The 19,798-nt window shown below is 51.7% G+C and overlaps 7 protein-coding genes across 7 annotated transcripts; 2 read left to right on the top strand and 5 right to left on the bottom strand.

Moving 5' to 3' along the window:
• Positions 1–1,891: 1,891 nt before the first annotated feature.
• On the top strand, positions 1,892–3,117 carry M406DRAFT_253711 (aquaporin; the record flags this gene model as incomplete). The annotated part of the gene is made up of 5 exons (XM_040916917.1): positions 1,892–2,053; positions 2,125–2,255; positions 2,353–2,694; positions 2,758–2,806; positions 2,920–3,117. The coding sequence occupies 5 exons, from the start codon at positions 1,892–1,894 to the stop codon at positions 3,115–3,117; spliced, it is 882 nt and encodes a 293-aa protein (XP_040777935.1).
• A 341-nt stretch (positions 3,118–3,458) lies between these two features.
• Positions 3,459–4,706, bottom strand: M406DRAFT_337870 (NAD(P)-binding protein; the record flags this gene model as incomplete). The annotated part of the gene is made up of 3 exons (XM_040921303.1): positions 3,459–3,850; positions 3,938–4,294; positions 4,418–4,706. The coding sequence occupies 3 exons, from the start codon at positions 4,704–4,706 to the stop codon at positions 3,459–3,461; spliced, it is 1,038 nt and encodes a 345-aa protein (XP_040777934.1).
• A 1,546-nt stretch (positions 4,707–6,252) lies between these two features.
• Positions 6,253–8,156, bottom strand: M406DRAFT_69147 (family 28 glycoside hydrolase; the record flags this gene model as incomplete). Its single annotated transcript, XM_040925232.1, has 6 exons — positions 6,253–6,609; positions 6,764–6,993; positions 7,069–7,120; positions 7,178–7,297; positions 7,355–7,401; positions 7,529–8,156. 6 exons carry the CDS (start codon positions 8,154–8,156, stop codon positions 6,253–6,255), a joined length of 1,434 nt encoding a protein of 477 aa, XP_040777933.1.
• A 1,232-nt stretch (positions 8,157–9,388) lies between these two features.
• M406DRAFT_337868 (MFS general substrate transporter) lies at positions 9,389–11,842 on the bottom strand (the record flags this gene model as incomplete). Its single annotated transcript, XM_040921302.1, has 4 exons — positions 9,389–10,573; positions 10,639–11,022; positions 11,093–11,261; positions 11,712–11,842. The coding sequence occupies 4 exons, from the start codon at positions 11,840–11,842 to the stop codon at positions 9,389–9,391; spliced, it is 1,869 nt and encodes a 622-aa protein (XP_040777932.1).
• A 4,437-nt stretch (positions 11,843–16,279) lies between these two features.
• Positions 16,280–16,990, top strand: M406DRAFT_254735 (HAD-like protein; the record flags this gene model as incomplete). The annotated part of the gene is made up of 1 exon (XM_040916979.1): positions 16,280–16,990. One exon carries the CDS (start codon positions 16,280–16,282, stop codon positions 16,988–16,990), a length of 711 nt encoding a protein of 236 aa, XP_040777931.1.
• A 119-nt stretch (positions 16,991–17,109) lies between these two features.
• Positions 17,110–17,812, bottom strand: M406DRAFT_287936 (uncharacterized protein). Its single transcript, XM_040918768.1, has one exon. The coding sequence runs from the start codon at positions 17,744–17,746 to the stop codon at positions 17,165–17,167; it is 582 nt and encodes a 193-aa protein (XP_040777930.1). The 5' UTR covers positions 17,747–17,812; the 3' UTR covers positions 17,110–17,164.
• A 195-nt stretch (positions 17,813–18,007) lies between these two features.
• M406DRAFT_337866 (uncharacterized protein) lies at positions 18,008–18,999 on the bottom strand (the record flags this gene model as incomplete). Its single annotated transcript, XM_040921301.1, has 2 exons — positions 18,008–18,847; positions 18,958–18,999. The coding sequence occupies 2 exons, from the start codon at positions 18,997–18,999 to the stop codon at positions 18,008–18,010; spliced, it is 882 nt and encodes a 293-aa protein (XP_040777929.1).
• Positions 19,000–19,798: the final 799 nt, after the last annotated feature.

Below are 19,798 nucleotides of genomic sequence, written 5' to 3'. Positions count from 1 at the left end.
GACTGGGGTGGGTTCAGAGTGACAGTGACCAAGGGCGAGAGTACACATGCTATCGCTACTTGTTGGTACCCCGGAAAAGGGGCGGGGGGGGGGGTTAATTTATTTGAGGCCTGGTGAAGCCTTGACGATTCTGTCGTGGAAGTTTGGGCATCAACGGGACATCACCTCTTCTGATAGCGCTTGATATGGCGCGAAACTCGGGAGTGCCCTTGAACCGGCGGCCGTTATATCTGTGGCAAGAACTGATACTCGCCTTTCACGAGCTGAAACATATCGAATGCCGGTAGATGGTCTCGTGTCTCTCGGGCATTCGCGGGAGGTTGGCGGCGCTGGTGGCTTGGGTCGTCATGGAGTGCATTATGGATGACTCAGAGAAGTCCGACAACTTGCACAAGCGGCCAAGACACAGACAGACGACCATCATCGGTTTCCCTGCTACGGACAGTACTCCTCCCCAGAAAACACCCATGATCAACGGATCGAATGTTCAAGAATGTTGTGGCGTGTGACGCGACTGTTGGTTCCTGTGTATCGTTGCGCTCCTCAGCAAACCTGATGAATCGCATTCATGAAGCAGAAAACAGTCCAAAAAGAGTAGTGACGGTGATGCACGCGGAATCTGCTCATGTATTTTATTCATGGGTAAGTTGTGGGCACCCTCGAGCAATAGTCACGGCTCTAATCTAATATTTTCTCAGAACAAATGTTATCTGGGATTATCCTCTTGACAGGAAGTGAACTCCACAAGAAAGAAAGATACTGTCAGGCAGGGCACCTGCATAGGCCATGGAACACCAGTGTCGGGTGACAAGGTCCCACGAATATGCAAGGCTCTTATAAGGTTTGCTGCATTGTGTCCCAACTTATGGACCGACATGACAGATTATCACTCTTAGGCGAGATGGGATGGATGGCCCATTAAGGGACCAGTGACATAGGAAGGTGATTACATGTTGTGCAATGACTTTATGCTGACTATATACTGGTGGGTTACTCATATTCGGCAATTGTCCTACAATCAACCTTCATCCGCTCGACTCGCTTGGGTTCGCCTGAATTGGTGAGCCGAGATGTGACGATGCGGCGAAACATAGAGCAGCGAGGGAGGAGAGGGGGTTGGGGGGAAAGGGGGAAGGGGGAAGGGGGGGGGGGGGGCACACAGCAGGAGTTACAGAGCTTCAGCCAAGCCATGGTTGCACGTTATTTAGACAACTCGTGATGCTCTTGGACGGACGATCTGCATGGAGGATGCAGCTGCATAGAAGACACACCTGCATGGAGGACACACCTGCGTGCTGGACGTCTTATGCCCCTGCCCAGAGTTCCGTCTTCAAACTACGGCATTCTTGGCCCCTTCCGTCATTGGGAATGTCATTGGGAGATGCTTGCGTTGTTGAGGCGGAGAGGAAAGGGCGAGACGGAGTTATTGCCCCGGCCCCGCCTTCTTCCTACCTGCACGATTGCTCGTCGATGCGTGTACCTCTGTACTTACTTCCTGTTGTTCTTCGGAGAATATATGTCTGGCTATCCCTCGCACCTTACACATGCACATATGTGTAGGTAGCTCCTTCTCCTTGAGACATACCGACATGACATGACCAGTGGCCCTTCCCAGATCATCAGCTGCTCAGATTTGACCCTTCACAAAAATCTTCTCTCTATCCTTTCGTTTTCTTGATTCTCGCAATCCTCTCCTCACCCACACAAGCTGCCCATCTCCCTTCTCGAGGTTGTATGTGCTCGACAGACTCGGCAATCCAACAACACGTTCATCCACCCAAACCTGTCTTACCTTATTCTGTTCTTCAACCCCCTCTGAGACAATCCACTTGGGCCTACTCATCTCCGACACCACCCTTCTTTCCCACAATCTAGCATCAATTCTTCCACGATGCCTCCTCGCGCTCCCTGGCAGAGACGTGGTGAGGACCATGCCGACTCCAGTGGTGGAGAGGCCCTCGTTTCCCAGTCGGGTCGGCACTCCGGATCTCCTATGAAGGCCCATGTCGTGGCCACGGTCAGCGAGTTCATCGGGACCTTCCTCTTCCTCTTCGTGTGTAAACTTCCAAGCAGGACGCGTTGCCAATTTAGACCGCCAATATGCTGATTGACCTCTGCGGACAGTTTGCCCTGGGTGGTACCCATGTCGTCAATACCGCAGTGAGCCCGGACTGGGCTGCCTCCACCAACCAGAACCCTGCCAAACTGCTCTACATCTCTCTCTGCTTCGGTATCTCTCTGGCTGTCAACGTCTGGTGAGTTACGCCCCCAAACACCCCCGACCTCATTGCCCTTGAGGCTGGAGACAATTCAAGAACAAGGGCTGACCCAGCATGCGCCCTCTCCCATCAGGGCCTTCTGCCGCATTGAGGGCGGAATGTTCAACCCTGCTGTAGCCATCGCCATGTTTGCAACTGGCGGGATCAACATCATTCGTCTGGCCCTCATCGTTATTGCACAGCTTGCCGGTAGCATCGCCGCCTCTGGCCTTGTCGTTGGTCTCCTTCCTGGAGGAACCATTGCCGCTGCAACTACTCTTGGGGGCGGCATCTCGGTTGTCCAGGGATTCTTTTTAGAGCTGTTTCTTACGGCTGAACTGGTCTTTGTCATTTTCATGCTAGCTATTGAGAAGAATACCGCCACTCCCGTAGCTCCAGTCGGCATCGGTCTGGCCCTGTTCATCGCCGAGTTGGTGTAAGTTAAGGCTCGGCTCTCCCCGAGTGAGATGAACAAATTACTGAATACTGTACTCTTCAGGGGCGTCTACTATACAGGCGGCAGTCTCAACCCGGCCAGATCCTTCGGAGTAAGTTAGGCCTCTTTTCTTCTTCGTTCCTTTCTTTTTCTTTTTCTTGGAATTTCGTTTACACGAGCACGAACACGCCCACGAAATCATTGCTGACGGGCAGAGTCGTGTAGCCAGCAGTTGTCACCGGAGGATTTCCCCACTACCACTGGATTTACTGGCTTGGTCCCATTCTCGGCGGTCTTCTTGCAGCTGGATTTTACAAATTGATTAAGACACTGGGATTCCACCTCGTTACTCCCGACGTCGATGTATCGCCTTCGAAGCAGCAAGAGGCTCACGCCTCTCCGGCGACTAGCGGAGAAGTGTGAACTCTGCCAATAAGCAAGAAGCTTAGAAGTGGCGGACGCATGCAAACTGTCTCTAGGCTCCCGCCATTTCTGCTTTCCACCCTTGAGACTCCATTTTTGGTCATTTATTTTATCCTTCTTTTCTGTCCACCCCCTGTTTCTTTCTCCCTTTCGGCGGCTTCTTAGCATGATTAGGTAAAGGCAAATATGACGGGGACTTTGGTGAACTCTATTCAAAGTTGGTATCTTGTTCCAAGACTGCTGGGAGGAAAGACTGGCATTTTGATGGACGTTGAATCCTTCTCATTCGTTGACCATAACCTTCCTTACTGTATGCTAGCTTCTGTTACCATGATGATGAATTACAATATGATGTTTTCAGCAAACTTCTGCACCTTTTTTGCGTCATCCGCTCGGTCGGGAAGATCACTGTCGACACTAATGCTTAACTCCTTGACCTCGTCAAACTCGCCTGCCATGGAGTCGATCTCTCCTCTCAATACCTTCCAGGAGACAGAGCCGAGGGGCACGCGAATAGGTATTCTCTTGCCTCGTGAAGAGAGTTCGTAGATTGCCTTGGCCACATCCTCGGGCTTGGAGAAGGTCTTGATCACCTGGGGGTCCTCGCCATAGGCGGCCAACAGTCGAGCCGGGGTATCTGGGGCCTGGTAAGCTGGGTGAGGCGGCAAATGCTGCATGTTCGACCCCATCAGAGGCGTATCAATGCCGCCGGGCTCCATAATCGTGAAATGAACTGTTGAAACCGACATAACACTCGAGTATCAGTGGATGTCGAGCCAGATGTAGTAATTAACATGAATCTCAAGAGAATGGGACTCACTGTTCCATTCGGGCCGAACCTCACGGCTCACACTCTCAGTAAAGCCCTCGAGGGCAAACTTGGACGCGTTGTACCAAGCCAGCCCGGCGTAGCCCATGAAGCCGCCCATGGTGCTGACCTGGATTACCAGACCACCCTGGCGCCCGCCGGCAGTGGGGAGGGCGTTTGTCTCACGCATGATGCGCATGGCATGGAGGGTCAGCTGAGCGGCGCCCCAGAAGTTGGTCTCGAGCAGGCGGCGGGCCTGGGTGTGGGCGTTGTCGATGGGGAGGGACGGGTCGAAGCTGGCGGCGGTTGGGCGATCGAGGGCGAGGGAGGTCTCGGTATCGCCTGATAGACCCCAGCCTGCATTGTTGACTAAAATAAATATTAAAAAAAAAAAAAAAAAGTAGGTAAGCAGGAGGAAGCGGTGGGTGTCGATTGTGTAATGAAGTAGACTCATGAAGGCGAGAAAGTAGCAAAGAAGGGCGCGCTGCGTACCCAACACGTCGACCCTCCCGAAGTGCGGATGGGAGAGCACGGTGCTCATGGCGTTGGTGCTAGAGACAGGGTCGGTCACGTCCAGCTCGATGGTGAGGACCCTCGCGTGTATCGGCAGCAGGCCCTCCAGGCGGGCTGCGTTGCGGGCGGTGGCGACGAGCCTGTGGGTTGGGTGGGCGGCGATGAGCTGGGCGAGGCGGAGGCCTACACCCGAGGAGCAGCCGGTGATGAACCAGACTGCATCATCGGGAAGGTTGTAGATGGGCTTGGTGTTTGTTGTGGTGGCCATTGTAGGTGGTGAGCGCTGCGTGAGCAGAGGTGAATATGGATGAGAGGAATGGATTGTTGTGTTTGGTGGTGAGTGACAAACCTCATCATTCGGAATATCGTGGGCTTCTACTGCCTCCATTTATATTCAATACAATTTGTTTCGCATTCTATTTCCTCCTCCTTCCCCTGGTGCTCACTTTGCCGCTCTGGTCATGTTCTTCGACTCTGGTGTGGGTGCGACGTAGGAAAATGGGGACAACGGACATCCGGAGACAAGACTCGACTCGACAGGGACCTTGCATGACGATGCAGACCCCGTACCGGGTGTCCACCCGCATCGACCTCGCAATGTATTGACAAGTGAAGTAAATCACCTGCTATTGGGGGGGGGGGGGGCACAAGATGCGCTGCGGGCGCACGGTGGGCCTCCCGTCTTTCCACTAAAGAGCTCGGCCGCCGGGCCCGTGTCTCAAGGACACGCGGCACGGGTGGCCCCGGGCCCTCCCGCTGGGTGCGGCCGCGCGCTCCGCATCCGAAGGCCGGTTATCTCCAGGCTGGAGCATCTCACGTAAAGTCTGGCCCCTTCTTCGTGGATCGTTTGGATGGAATCAGAGCCCCCCAACCTCCCTCTCCATTCATGCACTTTGAATTCCATGTTATTTCTAGCGGAGATATGGTGAACCAGAACTAGGGCGCCGTCGCCCTCGAGAAAAGGAACGAACAGCCGCCGAAGCAATGGGCAAGGGCTCGTGCAACCCAAGCGTGCCTGTACAGATGAGGACAGCAAACTAAGGCCACACGGGCACAAGAACAGTGTGAAAAACCTGTCTTAGACCTGTCCAAAGGGTTCAAAATTGAAAAGAAGAGAAAAGGATGCTTGATTGTTGCCTATAGCTAAAGAATTTGAAAAGTGGGTGGTATCCTTTATATGTATGAGGACCCTTGACCCACTGTACTCCATGTCCTACGGACTACCACCCTGGCCACCACAACAATGGGTGTAGACTAGAATGAGAAGCAGGTTATGAATAATCAATATAGAGTGTGAGGAAACAGACAGGTTCAGGATTGACCAGGCCAGTAAACGTTCCCCATAGCCGCCTGTCTGTCTATACTGCATTCTTTCTTACCTTCTGGCACCCAAGAAAACCCTCAGCACACAGTCATACATCCATTTACACCCTGCTTCCATTGGCATAGTCGTGCGGAATGATATCCCAAACACAGTCAAGTTTTTTCTGTTTTTCCCCTTCTCTTTCCTGCTTGTCTTGGTGAACTTTTACATCGCATGATTCTGAGTTCCTTGAAGTGTATTGAATTGGCAGCACAAAGACTTGACACATGCAGACGACGGATTTTGCAATAATGAACACTTTTTCATGCTTAAAAAAAAAAAAACCAGGGGTTGGCCGAGAAATAGCAAGACCGCATAGAGGTTTACATATCAATCTACACGCAGCAGATATGCTTCCGTCGTCATCTCTCTTTCCTATAAACACACTTTCCTGATCTATATGGACCGTACTTTGGTCATCTGCACCATTGGACTGGCACGTATCGGCCTCTCATCTCTTCTTCCCAGCCCAAGGCGTGGGCTCCGGCAGCGTCGCCAGCGGCACGGTACAAGTATCCGCCAGCGCAGCTATAGCCTCCGCACTCGTCGAATTCACGCAAGGGATACCGATGCCCCCCGCAATATTGTTGCAGATGACAACCGCGTTGTCTGTCCCGTTGCTGCAGGGAGACGTCACGGTGAAGTTCTTGAAGACGATGTTCTCACACACCGCGTTGGGGTTCGAGCTGCATGTCAGCGACGCGACGGCCCGCCCGTACGCCCCGGAGGTGTAACCAGAGAAACTATCAAAGGTGACGTTGGTGACGTTAACTTGTGATGGATACGCGGCACATTCAGTTGAGTTGATCTGTTGTGTCATGGTTTAGCTTCGTCTTTTTTTACTGTTTATTCTTGACTTTCTCCAAATCTTTTACGTTCGATTTGGACGTTGCTGCATTTGCCTTGGGGGTGGAAAGAAGGGGCCAAACAAAATCAAGAAGACATGGGGCGGGGAAGCTCACGTCAAAGTAGCAAGAATCCAGGTACGCCGCGTACCCGTTGTTGGCATTGTAGAAATTCTTGAAGGTCACATTGTTGATGTAGCCATAGCCAACATCTGGACCAGCCCACGACTTCAGGCGGCCTCCAAACTCGCCATTGATCATCCATACGTTCTCGATATGAACATTCTCGATGATGTCCAGCTCGCCCGAGTACTCGCCGATCGATCCCATGGACTGTCCATGCGACCCTGGCATTGTGAGATTCATGTCAGTATTTTGCATCCTCAAGGCAGGGGAGTATTTGAGTGGAAGGTGAAGCGTACCATTGCAGTACATTGTATTGACGTAGATGTCTGTTGTGTTCGCCTTGGGACTCTGATTACTTTGTGAGCAAGAACCACTGGTAAAGTCAATAATAGAGGGGCGGCTTACGAAACAGTCATCCCCGTTGTTCACCCAGGTTCTCTCAACCGTGAGGTGGTCTAGATTGAGGGAATCGAAAAAGTCGGTATTTGCCGCGTCTGAGGAGGCATTCTTTGCAGGAAGATCAGCCTTTCAACCGTAGCTCAAGCCATGTAACGGAGGCGAAGGAAAAGATTGCTGGCTTACGTTTGACACTGCGGTGACGACCACATCTTTATACTCAAAGCCAGACGCTATTGCACATGAGTTAGTCCTCCGATTCCTTTGGTGCACAAAGGCCCCTAGTTCGTTCCTCTCTTTTATAACGACACCTTGGGCTTATAGGGACACTGAGCAGTAGGCAAGGACTCTATAACTCACAAGTGACGATGAAGTTATTCCAGCACGGCGAGTCCTTGAAGTGTATCCCCTCTATGACCCAGTCTGTTGCATTCTGGGCATAAAACAATATGGGTCTGAGGTACGTATTGTCCGGGTCCAGAATCTGGTTTCCCGCGAACTCGTTCCACCACCGCTGCCCGTTCCCATTCAGCACACCCTCGCCGTAGATCTTGACCTTGTTGCCGCCCCATTTCCAGAACATGATGCTGTTCTGGAAGGGGTGCGTGAAAGCCACACTTTGCCAGTAGCTCGTGTCGTTGGTAAACAGGACCTCGCCGTCCAGGCGCACTTGGACATCATCCAGGAAGGTCAGGTCGAGCGGCTGCCCGATGACAAAGGTCTGGTTTGCGGGGAGATAGAGCGTGCCTCCATGGTTGGCCCGCTCGAGGCCAGCCTTGAAGTCAGCAGAGACATCGTCGGTGTCGTTAGCACTGTGCCGGATGGTGATGACGTGTCTGGCCCGGTCCAGAAGATGGGATGGCTGGTAAGGATGCTTCTCTCTGAACTCGAGTACGGAGCGAGGGGTACCTGGGGGCAGAGGGATGTTTGTAGCTGCCACCAGCGCAAAGAAGGCTGGGAGCAGCGTCTTGATGCTGGAAGATAGCATGACGATGGCTAAAGGTTCAATGACAATTATGAAGCGCCTCGTTTGCCTATTGGGGCTTGTCTCTTCATGCTATGAGCAGAGAGACCAGCAGCAGTGGTCAGGTTGCCGTCCCTTTTGTATCTTTATATAATCTAAAAAAAAAATGAGAGCCCCCTATACCCTGCTACTAGATTGACACCGGATCATCTGACCGGAGAGCCTCTAGTGCTTGTTCTCCCAACCTAGCTATCCCGAAGCCGACCCTTGGGAGGAGGTTCACTATTACACCACTTACAGCCGCGCATTTACGGCCCACTTCACCAGCGTTGGTCAAGGGCCTGTCTTCGTATCTGACCGGCCCAGGATCCTCGAATCTCCTCGCAAATTGGCTGGCAACGCCACTGTGCCATCTTTTGAGGATGGGGGTGGGTATACAATAGACAAATCACAGCCCGCTCACCTGCAGAAAGCCGATGAAGTTGCGGGGGAGAATCCTGATGTTGGAATGAGGTCTTCATCTGTTCTAAAAGTCTTGGCTTACTGGTCTTGCATAGGGATTGTGCAATATTATTGACGGAAAATCCAAGGCCTTGACGGGGCCTTGCAAGTGCATTAAGTGGAAGAAATTCCTTCATGTCCTGCTTAGCCCCGGGGCTATTTCTCCAAAAATATGAATACTACATCCCCCCCGCATGTTCGTCAGTCCAGACCCCAGATAATGGTGAACAATAATCTGGGGAAATAAACTCCAACGCGTCCGGGGTAATTGAGATGTAGAAAGTTAATCTGCTCTGATGATCGACTTGTTAACATATCGACTGTCTTTCCTTGTCAACGCCATATTGTAACTGGCATTCCTAGTCCATCCATGCCAACAGGCATTGCATACCTCGAGTGTTACCAGCAGACTTGGTGTCATCCAAGCACGGAATCATACAATCAATCATCACAAAGACTTCCAAGATTATTGACTTGCCGAACTGACCAAGTTACTTGTCAAGATTTGTACATAGAGTTTATATCGGTAGAGGAAACATGTGGCTCAGTTACTCTTCAATGAGGCTATTGCTGAACATGTGCTTTACTCTAGAAGAAGAACCAGTCTGTGACAAGAAACTAGATGAATAATATCATTAAAACTAAATACTAAGTAGCTCGTAACATCGTAAAGCCCCTTTCTTGCCTCACCCAACCAACTCCGTACGAGATTGGTGGAATATGTTTTACACACCCTCTTACAAGTAGCAAATACCTTAATCGTCAGTTTCAAAGAAGCTCCCGCGAGCCTTCACAAAGCTCAAGTCAATATAACCTAGCACCTGCCCATCCAACCTCCTTAGACCATCATCCCACAAATACCAGACACCACCAACCGCCCCGGCCACGAACATCTGTATGACCGACACCGCAATGCCAGTCGTCTTTAACGCATCCGCCGAGGCCACAGTCGCAGCAGGAATACCAATCACGAAGACGCCCGCAAACAGGGTCCTCCAGAACGTAACAGCCGCGTCCATCTCGGCTATAGTGCGCAAGCTCACACGGAGGTTGGGCGACGTGAACTGCGCCGAGCGGTTGATGAGCGGGCCCGTAGGAGCGGCGAGGACGTACGCGCCCGCGGCCAACAGGCCGAGGAGAAAAGAGACGGCGGGAAAGCGGAGGCCGTTGGCGGTTGCGGGACTGCCTGAATGGGACGATACGTAGAGTCCGAAGCCGAGGATGCCAATAAATGACAACATTGCACCGCTAGCGAGCGCCAACAGGTGTGTAGACTGGAGTCGGAAGACAGTGCCAGTCTGAGACCAGGCTGGCCAGAGAGAGAAGACGACCACAGTGGCAGAAGAGAGGACGAATGGGAAGGCAAGGAGCAGGCCGACACTCGTTGGGAGGAGGTCCGAGGGACTGCGGGCGAAAAGGCCCGAGAGAGACGAGGAGAGCCCCCACAGAAGAGAGAATGGAAGGAATGAGGCGAGGAAAGCGAGGCCTGCCGTCGGCGTGATCACTGCACGCAGTATCTGAAACAGCAGCGTGGTTTTCATGACACCGGTACTGGCAGAGCCTGCATATGGCTTTGGCGGCGCAACTTCCCTGATATACTGGATCACCCTGTCGGCAGTCATGCCACGCCCACGCGCCCACGCAGGCAGGCGCTGGAAACGGCTGCTGCTCTTGAGACCGAGGGAGGCCCATCCGGTACTCGGACTCCATCCAGGAGTAGATGTAAGCTTCTCTGTGACGGCAGTACGGTTGTATATTGTTTCTGGGGCGCCGAACACAAGCAGCGGGATGGAGACCACCTGGAAGATGGCCAAGATCTCGAATTGTAGTTTCACACCCAGTTTGTTCTGCGATACCACGGCCCCGATCAGAGGAGAGCCCCAGGTTGTTGCTGTCAAGATAGTACGGTAGGTTGCAATCTTGGTAGCGCGCTCGTGTTCCTGTATCGTTGATCGTATTATTAGTATCGAACTTTGTGTCCAAGACGAGTAAGTTAAGTGCTTACAAAGTAAATATCCGTGATGGAGGTAACAACCACGGTGTCGAACGCGCCCCAGCCCAAGCCCTGGAACACCCTAGCTGCCATGAACTGGCCGTAGCTACTGGTGATCTTGGAGTTCCACACCAGACCGATGAAGATGAGGATCATCGACACAAGGTACACTGGTCGCCGGCCCCATATCTTGGAAGCCACCAAGCTAGCAAGGCCTGTCCCTGACGATAGGATGAGCGGCAGACCAGTAAGGGCAGTGACAGCAACATAGGATGTGCCCAACTCTTGAGCCAAGATGTCATTCACGCTGATGAGAGCTGTCTTCATCACGCTGCTCAATGCAACGGTGACAAGCAGCGCGTAAAGACTCAACTCCTTCCTCCAGGTCTGCCAGTTCTACAAGAAGAAGAAGAAGAAGAAAGTCAGAGATGATGAAGTCCATTGAAAATTAAAGCATAGCACTCACTAGAGGGTCCTGTGGGTCATCACTCGGCTGGGGGACCAGCTCGGTTGTAGCGTGTTTCCCTCGTCCATATTTAATCCGAGTGCCCTTTGTTGTGCTGGTGATCCCTGTGTGAGGCTGAGTGGAATAAGAGCCTGATGTCCCAGGTCTGTCCGGATCGAGGCGAACAATCCTGCTGCTCGTAACACTTCCAGAGAGCGACGAGAGTCTCAAGGAAGATGGCCGCGCGGGTCTGTCAGGTCTCACCGCAAGGGGGATCCGGAGTATTGAAGGTGCGGGAGACGGCGGCGACATCGCAAGAGGGTGCATCCTAAGTATGGAATTTTGCTGTGTCGTCTTTGGTATCGAAGTCGGTGATGAAGCTGGGGCAGGTATCATATTCGCGCCTGAAGTCGTTGTCGGCGACGTTTCCGTACTTTGCGTATTTCGCGCATAGCTGCGCTCGCTCTGAGCTCTTGATTGCCTCTGGTATTCATCATCCCATGCAGAAAAATGACTTTTGAATGGTGCCCCTTTATTCTGAGACGAAGACTCGGTTTTTGGAATCGGGCGACCTGGTTTTGTGTCCTTTGGAGGCGGCGGCGGCGGTGGTCCATAAACTGATTCCCTTGGCAACACCAACGATTCGGCCAAGGACCCGCGTGTCTCAATGCGCAGAAATATTTTTGCTTGGACAGGGCTCGAGGCGGGCTTGTCTTCTCTTGAGTGGACGACTTGAGCTTGGCTGCGTGAATACTCTTCAGACGAAGCCATCGATCCGGACGCCTGCAACAGCAGAGGTGGTACTGCCAGCAGTAGCCACGATTCCAGCAACAATCTCCCAGTTGATTATGATTAATTAAAAGGTGATAGAGTTTCTACCAACTGGTTAGAAAATGAGTCGGACGGTTTTGCGAGTCAATACCTAAACCCAGTGTTGTGGGGATGGTCTGCATAGATATGAGACGGACTCAGTCAACGATAGACAATTCCTGCCACGAACTGATATGCAATGCTACCAGCGTTGACACTTGGACCTCTGCTGCGGGGTGACATGGCAACCTGACGCTGAACGATGGCGGCCGTTGATGCAGGAACGTGACGACCTGGGACTATTGCATGTGGCATTAGATGGTGCATTGATCCCATTGTGGTTGACTTGCGGTCGGATAACGGAAAGCGTCCAGTTTGGAGCCGTCGGATGATACATCCCGAATAGGACGTGTTTCTTCTTAGCTTAGACAAATGCATGTTGTGATCAGATGAGACTGGAGCGCAAGCTGCGACGAACCCCTCGAGGGCTGCAGTAACTACTATGGTACATCATGTACAAGCCGGTTAATGCAACTTGGATGTTCACCTCGAACGGGAGCGTGTATTGTAATGGTAACAAAGTTCAAGGGCACTGATCAAGAACTGCTCCGGTGGTCATGCCGGCTGGAACTCACATCGAGACATGATGCTTCGTGCATTAGACTTTTCAATAACCACCACAGGAGAACGGGATTGGGAAGCAGCCCACGCAGCGAGGCCTTGTAGCACAACCCCCGGCGGCGAGCTCAACGGGCGGACACATACTAATACCACCACCTCCGACTTTCAAACAAGCAGTTACGCGAGCTATAGTGTCAAACCTGTCGGCTTTGTCACTGGCATTTTGCAATATTCTCAAGGCGCTCCTCATGTGGGACCTAATGCCTCATGCATAGATCGGGGCCTCGAGCCACGTTGCTCGAAGGGCGACTGAAACGAGCCCGAGCCGCATGTCGTTAGTACGGCCGCGCTCTGTCATGATCAGCGCAGGGTAGACCACTACTTAAGGTTTGATAGGTCTAGGTAGTCATGCGTGAGGCAGGGGGGGAGACAAAGATCTCAAATGTGAGCTATCGGCAATGCCTCTTCTTTCAAAATGTTCTGGTGGAGTATGTATAGTAGTTGAAAGTATGAGTGAGTATTGTCTTCAATTACTCAACTTCCAAGCGGATTCTCATTACCACCCGTGTCTTTCAGCCAACCGAGCGTATTACACGCAGAGGTGGGGCTGTGTCCACAACCAACGTCTCTTCTCCTTATTGTGTCCTCACATTAGTCATTGACCAGGTAGCTACTTACTACTGCGATACACTCTGAGACCCGAGGGAATACAGATCCTAACCATCCTTTCTTGCATCCGTAGTAGCCAGGCATAAGGTCACATCAGCTAAACTGCCGACGTCCGAGCGGACTACCCCGCCTGCGGTGCACTGAAACTACCCCGAGCCACCAACTCGTCATGCGCCCGCGATATTGACGGCTCAGTTCTCTACTTCAAGAAATCAGCTCCGGAGCCGTTCGTCATACCATCGATTAGGCCTGAGCTCCTATCAGATAAGCAGTACTTTAGTTAATTGAGAGTATACCCCCGTGACAGCATCCCTCGTGTCGCTGTTCTAGCCAGAGGGGCTTTGGGATCCGAACATGGCTACAACCAAATCAGTTCTTGTGGCTGAGAATGATTAGTTCCATCTGAAGGTCATTTTGGCTGCGACTTCCAATACAGATATGTGCATGTCAAATCAAATCTTGTATGAGTCGACGCTCAGTCTCCTCGTTTTTTCATAGACCAGACTCAAGCTTGCCTACATCTTCCAATTCCCAATACCACCAGCGCACGTAATTCTCTTTTCAGTATACAAACATAAGTTTGCGTCGAAGTGGTATCGAGAAAGATCTCTGAGCATTCAATAGACCGTTGCTCAGTGATATACCTCTGCAAAGTCATTCTGGTAGCACACTATGCGTCTAAGTGGTCTCTTTCCAGGTTCTGTCTTCTGATATTGATGTAAAGAACATAGGTCACCTGCAAACCCCCTATAATAATGAAACCCGACGAGCTCACACACTCTTTGAAGTAAAGCTTCATGTATATTGCGACCGATATAGTGTGAAATGGCAAATAGTTAACTGGAGTGATATCCCTCTCCTTGACGGTAGCTCGGATGGCGCAATTATCCGTATAACGTCCAATCACTGTCAAATAGGTTCAATCAACCTGTAGCTATCATAGTGAAGCTTTTATCATTTCCTATTACTTCTCCTTGAACAGATCAAGGCCGTTCAGCAGCTTCACCTACAGTGTCGCTTCTCTCGGGTCCGAGCTCGAGCCGACCAATCCTCTGTTGCATCGACATGATGCTACACCCACTATGCATCGATCCTAGATGTTTGATGCGGCCAAGTAGGAACGCCTTCCTGGTGAGTAGTTGTAGACAGTTGAAGAAAAGAGAAGAAAAACCCCTGCGCTCCCTGCACTCCCTGCATAATTTCTGCAGATCTCCCACGGATCGCTGTAAGGGACGCACGGTCCGGCGCAAAAGGCTGCAAGCAGCTAGACAGAACTGTGTGTAACAGTCGATCACACTATCACATCACAGCACAGGATGCATAGTTGAGTCCCCTCGAGGGGAATGAAAACAACTAGCGGTTGGAATTCAACAACAGAATTCCTTTGCTCAGTGAAGACTTATTTTGCGACATCTTATTACCAAAGTATTACGCACTTCGCGATCAGTAATGCCGATGGTAAGTATCGCATCTTCTAATTACTTGGCAAGTATACACTCTTGACTCATCATCAGGACCTTTCAATTTGGACTTGAACAAGCTAAAACATCAATGCTTGCATCATACACAATTCCTTGGGCTCAAAGACTACAGGGGGAAGCGTCATCTCTGGTAAATCATCACTAATTCATGTGGCTGACCAAAGACCATACAGTATGTTACTAAGAGGAGTGGGCTTCTTGCCTGACTTTCCTAAGCGTGGATCACACACAAGGTAAAAGAAAAGAAAAAAAGGGAAGACAACCCCCCCCCCCCCGCGACTCACTGTTCAAACCCTAAGCCACTCCTACACATCATCATGGTAACCAGAAGCTGCTGTAAATAATTAAGAAGTCCTCGCCCAGTCTCTCTCCATGCTAGCCACAGAGCGGATCAAGTTCGCACTCAGTGTGAGTACAATGGGAGAGATGACGTGCTACTGATGGCCACGCAGAAATGTAAGTTCGGACGCAACGATCGTTTCCTAGCGTAATGATTATTGTTTGCGTTTCTGTTATGCATGAAAGTCTCAGCCCTCAGCAACGCCTGAAAAGATACCGGATTTCTATTCTGCCGGTAGTCGAAAAGCATTCTTCCTGCCGCATGGAGCCTTGAGTTGCCGACTGACTATTCAGGTAGCATCTCCGAAACGAGAACTTACTGTACTACTATGGTTTGTGAGTAGTGGATAGTCGAATCCGGGGTATTGACCCCTGACCAGATCATACACACCGCCCCATCAGGAGACGGACCACAGAAGTTTAAATCTTTATTTCTACCCATGCCAAATCACATGACCGTCTCTTCTATGACAGAGAGGATTGTAATTAGTGCCAGCGAATGGGAAACTGCAGAATTGTAGCTACTTCGGTGATAATTGTCAACACATGTATTGCGGGCACCTTGCTATATCATTTTTAAGCCCTCTGATACTCCAAAAAAATTCTCAGCCTACCTAATTCATTGCCATTACTACTCGAGCAGATACTGAGGATCTACAGTTGACACATGTACTCAACTAGTGACACCATGCGCCTGGCAAAAATGAGATAAAATTGTTCATTGTCTTTGCAAACCCCGAGACTCTTGATGAGACAGGAGAACAAATTGTCTGTCAAATACGTCAAGGAGGTCAGCAAATTCCTGATCCTCTTGTTTATACCAAGATAGGCATGTCCCCACAACAGATTAGGTTCCAGGGACCTCTTTCAATGAATAAAGATTTGTATTGTTGAAGTCTACCTGGGTAATTTCAATCCCAGAGTGACAAGAAATTTAATTCCACAGGTACAATCATCGAAATGGGGTCGCCCTGACGCTGCTCGTGATGCTGATGCATCCTCAAGGATCGCCCCGAAAGGGCGCACGCACGCCACCACCACGACAAGCCACACCAGACAAGGGCGCGCAGGCAGGCGTGGGTCTTCTAGATAAGCATACTATAAAGCAGCATATTGCGCAGGCAAGGGTAAATGCTGCAATAATTAATAAATGCTTGTTCTGAATAACGTTCCTCAATCTTGCACTTTTGCGCTTACCTTGCATCCTCTGACGAACGATTCAGTTATTGGAAGCGTTATCATTCACTACACCATGCCTCAGAAAATCAAGGCTATCCTCTTCGACTTCATGGGCACCTGTCTAGATTGGCACACCAGCATCGCCAACTCCTTACCCGCCTCTATCTCCCCCGATGACCGCTCGAGATTCGCCCTGGAGTGGCGCCAGACTTACTTCGACTACAACGCCGCCCGGCTTGCAGCAGGACAGCCACCTGAGGACATCGACGTCTCGCACCGGCACACGCTGGACGTAATGCTCGCCCGCCCAGAGTGGGCCTCGTGCAAGACCGCCTTCGGAGAAGGAAGTGAAGAAGAAGACGAAAAGGCAGCCAAGAAACGGTGCATCGCGGCATGGCACAACCAGCCCGCCTGGGCAGACGTGAAACCAGCCCTGGAGGCCCTGCGGGCGCGAGGCTACGAGACATTCGTGCACGCCAACGGCACGGTCCGGCTGCAGCTGGACCTGGTGCGGTCTTCGGGCCTGCGGGGCCTATTCGACGTGCTGTTCTCGAGCGAGCTGCTGGGGGTGATCAAGCCTGCGCCTGCGAGCTACGACAAGTGCCTGGACCTGCTGCGCCACAGGCCTGAGGAGTGTGTCATGGTTGCTGCGCATGCGTATGATACGCGGGGTGCGAAGGCGGTGGGGATTCGGACGGTGTATGTGTATCGGTGGACGGATGATATCAAGGAGGATCAGGGGGTTGTGAAGGGGGAGTTTGATGTTTATCTGGATGGAATGGAGGCTTTGATTGAGGCTGTTGAGGGGTTGGATAGGTAGGTGAGGATTTATAGGAACAGGCCATGGCAAGGCAAGGTGTGGTGCGTCTGTGTGCTCAGAACGAGCAGGCCTCTCTTCTTGCACGATGAAAGTCAATGATCATCAACGCCATCAACATTGAAATGAGATCTTAAATTATATTGGCAAAGTCCCGTGCAAATCTATCAATGGTATCTAAGTTTTTACTCCAGACACCTCCCTGGAGAGCCCATCAGTCACAGACCCGCTGGTCGTGCTGGTATTCCATAAATCAAAAAAGAAAAAGAAAAAAAAGAAAAAAAAAAAGCCATCTATCGTCCGTCTATCTTTATTAATCGGTGCCTTGAACACACATCCTGAATGGATGACTGCGGAAGCATCTAGTTTGATCCATAAGGCGCAAAGCGAACCCAATCCGAACCGCGATTTGTAATATCGTTGTGAATCGTTGGTATATAACGTCGATGCCAGCTGAAGAAGGGGGTTACTAAGCCCCGCCGACAGAGATGAATGGTGCCGGTGCCCATTGTTGTTGGTGTTGTTTCTGGTACATGGTCTGCGGTGTCTGGATCCAGAAGAACATCTGCTGTCCCAGGCATGGAACTTTACTGCCGGGCTGGAGGGAATAGCCGAGATCTGGAAGTCATTGTAAGCACTTGTGTCCCTTCTCACTTTTGTGTCCTGTAGTTTCCAGGCTGTCCAAGATCCTTCTCTTGGAATCACATCATGAATCATCTCTCCGGTCCATTGCGATGGATCGCAAGTGTGAGAGGCCATGAGGCGGCATCATCCTTGTGAAGTCGTCTATGACGGTCCGAGAAGCAGTATACTGACTGCTGTGGCGGTGCTCTCAAGCCTTTCCGGGGTACTCTTTGATGATGGGATTGATGGGCCCAGCCAGATCATCCCGTAGAGAGAGCTGCCCCAAAAACTCTCTCAATACGGTGATGAGTCTTGGCTTGTGTGGCTCATCATCTCATTATCAGAGGACCCCTGCCAGCCGGTGTTTTTCTTTCTTTTTGTATCTTCTTTCTCCCTCTAGATTGAAGCAATGACGATGGCTTTACCTGAACTTGTGACCTCCTGCTCTTCGGATTTCTCCACCTCGAGCAGCAGCGTGCTTGTCCTGACCAGCAGCTCCTCGTACACAAGCGTGTACGAGACAGGAAGATCGTCATCCTCAGCCTCGGACCACAGCGCCGGACGCCTGCTGTCGACGTTCTCGCGAACACGGAATTTGAGCCCGACGGTCTTGTGGCGGCTCGTCCATAATATCTGCTCCTTGTCGCCCTCTGCCGCCGCTCCCGACGACACTTTCGCCTTGAGCCACCGCCTGAAGACGCGCACCACACCGTCGTTGACGTTGACATGGCTCAGGAACAGGCCCCTCCTGGGACCTGTCTTGACCAGGTTCGTCACGGCGCACAGCTGGCTAAACATCTCCCCGTCGTCGAGCTGAATGTTTACCGACGCTGTGTGCTCATCGTCCTCCTCGTCCTCATCCTCTTGTTGTGCGGCACTATCAAGCCCACTGCTCGCCCTGGGATACCTCGCCCTTGCCCTGCGGTTCTCCTCCTGCACGACGGGCCGGAAGCGCGAGTAGAGACCACGCAGCTGACCCAGAGTCAGCTGCTTGTCCTCGTCCTCGTCATAGCCGGCCAGACCGTCGGTGCCGAGGTAGTCGCAGTGCAGATAGGGCGTGGAGATCTTGGCGGAGGGGTGGTAGGCCTCGAGGATGAGTTCGTGGTCAGGAAGGCGGGCGGCGTCTGTCAGGCGGGTGTGGATGATGCGCAGGGCCAGGTCGTGGAAGCGGTGGTTGATGAGGGCGAGAGGGAGAAGCTCGAGGGTCGTCATCGGGCTGAGGATCTGGATGAGGATCTATAGATTTCCCCCAATTTCAGTGGTCAGTCAGTCTTGTTGGGGCTGTTTTTTTTTTGTTTTTGTTTTTTTGTTTTTTTATGTAAAGGGAAAAGCTGAGAATGACATACCTCGCTAGGGAGATCGTCAACGTGTTGTGGGACGGAGGCCATCGTGTCCAACATTACCTGGCTGAACTTGATGGAATTTTGCAAAGAGAGTTATAGGCCGTTCCAATATAGATTCAAAGATTACACCAGCGCGCAGTGGGAGCAGGTGTCAAAAGAGTCTTTTGCTTTTGAAAGAAGAAGAACAGACTCTCCGGGGGCGTTTAGATATGAGGGCGCAGCGCTGGTGGTCTTCTCTTGATTTTATATCGGTCTCTTCGCGTTCAAGCCGCCAAAGGCGAGGGTCCTAAGTCTTTGGACTTCTCGGATGGCCGCCCCTGAGGGCGGCGAGGGCCGATAATCTCAGCGTAGCAGTCGATGGCACGGTTGTTTCAGACTCGGCTTTCGGTGATGTCTTGCTATGATTCTGGAGGCTCGAGATACGGATGGTATCGAATAGGATCGGTAGCACAGGCCACGAAAAAAGGGCCTCGAGCCCGTGTGGTGGTGCGATCCGATCCGGGTGGGCAGACAATGGCGTAGGACAGATGCGGTGAGACCGCGTAGCCCAGTAACATAAGCAGGGCGGCACAGAGTATTCCTGATGATAATCTTGTACTTTGTAGCGAGGCGGTGGAGCATATGAGGTGATAAGCTTTTCTGGTCGAGACAATGATGAGAGAATGAGGCTCGGAAGATAAAAAGCGGACTCTCGCGACGCGAAATCCATCACTGATGCTGCGTGGACTTCGATGAGAACGAGGGGGGCCCCTATCCTATCAGACCCCTGCCAGACATCGGTTCAGGCTCGTCCAGTTCCCGCGGGCCAATCTCAAGCTTGTCTCTTCCCTCTCAGCCCTAAAGG

The sequence above is a fragment of the Cryphonectria parasitica genome (genome assembly GCF_011745365.1).
Source record: "Cryphonectria parasitica EP155 unplaced genomic scaffold M406scaffold_3, whole genome shotgun sequence".
In the NCBI taxonomy this organism is placed as follows: domain Eukaryota; kingdom Fungi; phylum Ascomycota; class Sordariomycetes; order Diaporthales; family Cryphonectriaceae; genus Cryphonectria; species Cryphonectria parasitica.
The sequence above is the reverse complement of the archived record's forward strand: the minus strand, read 5'-3'. Positions and strand labels throughout refer to the sequence as shown.

Bases quoted from the DNA above. Each gene is read 5' to 3' on its own strand.
- M406DRAFT_287936 (XM_040918768.1), bottom strand. From the start codon at position 17,746: ATGGCCTCTCACACTTGCGATCCATCGCAATGGACCGGAGAGATGATT.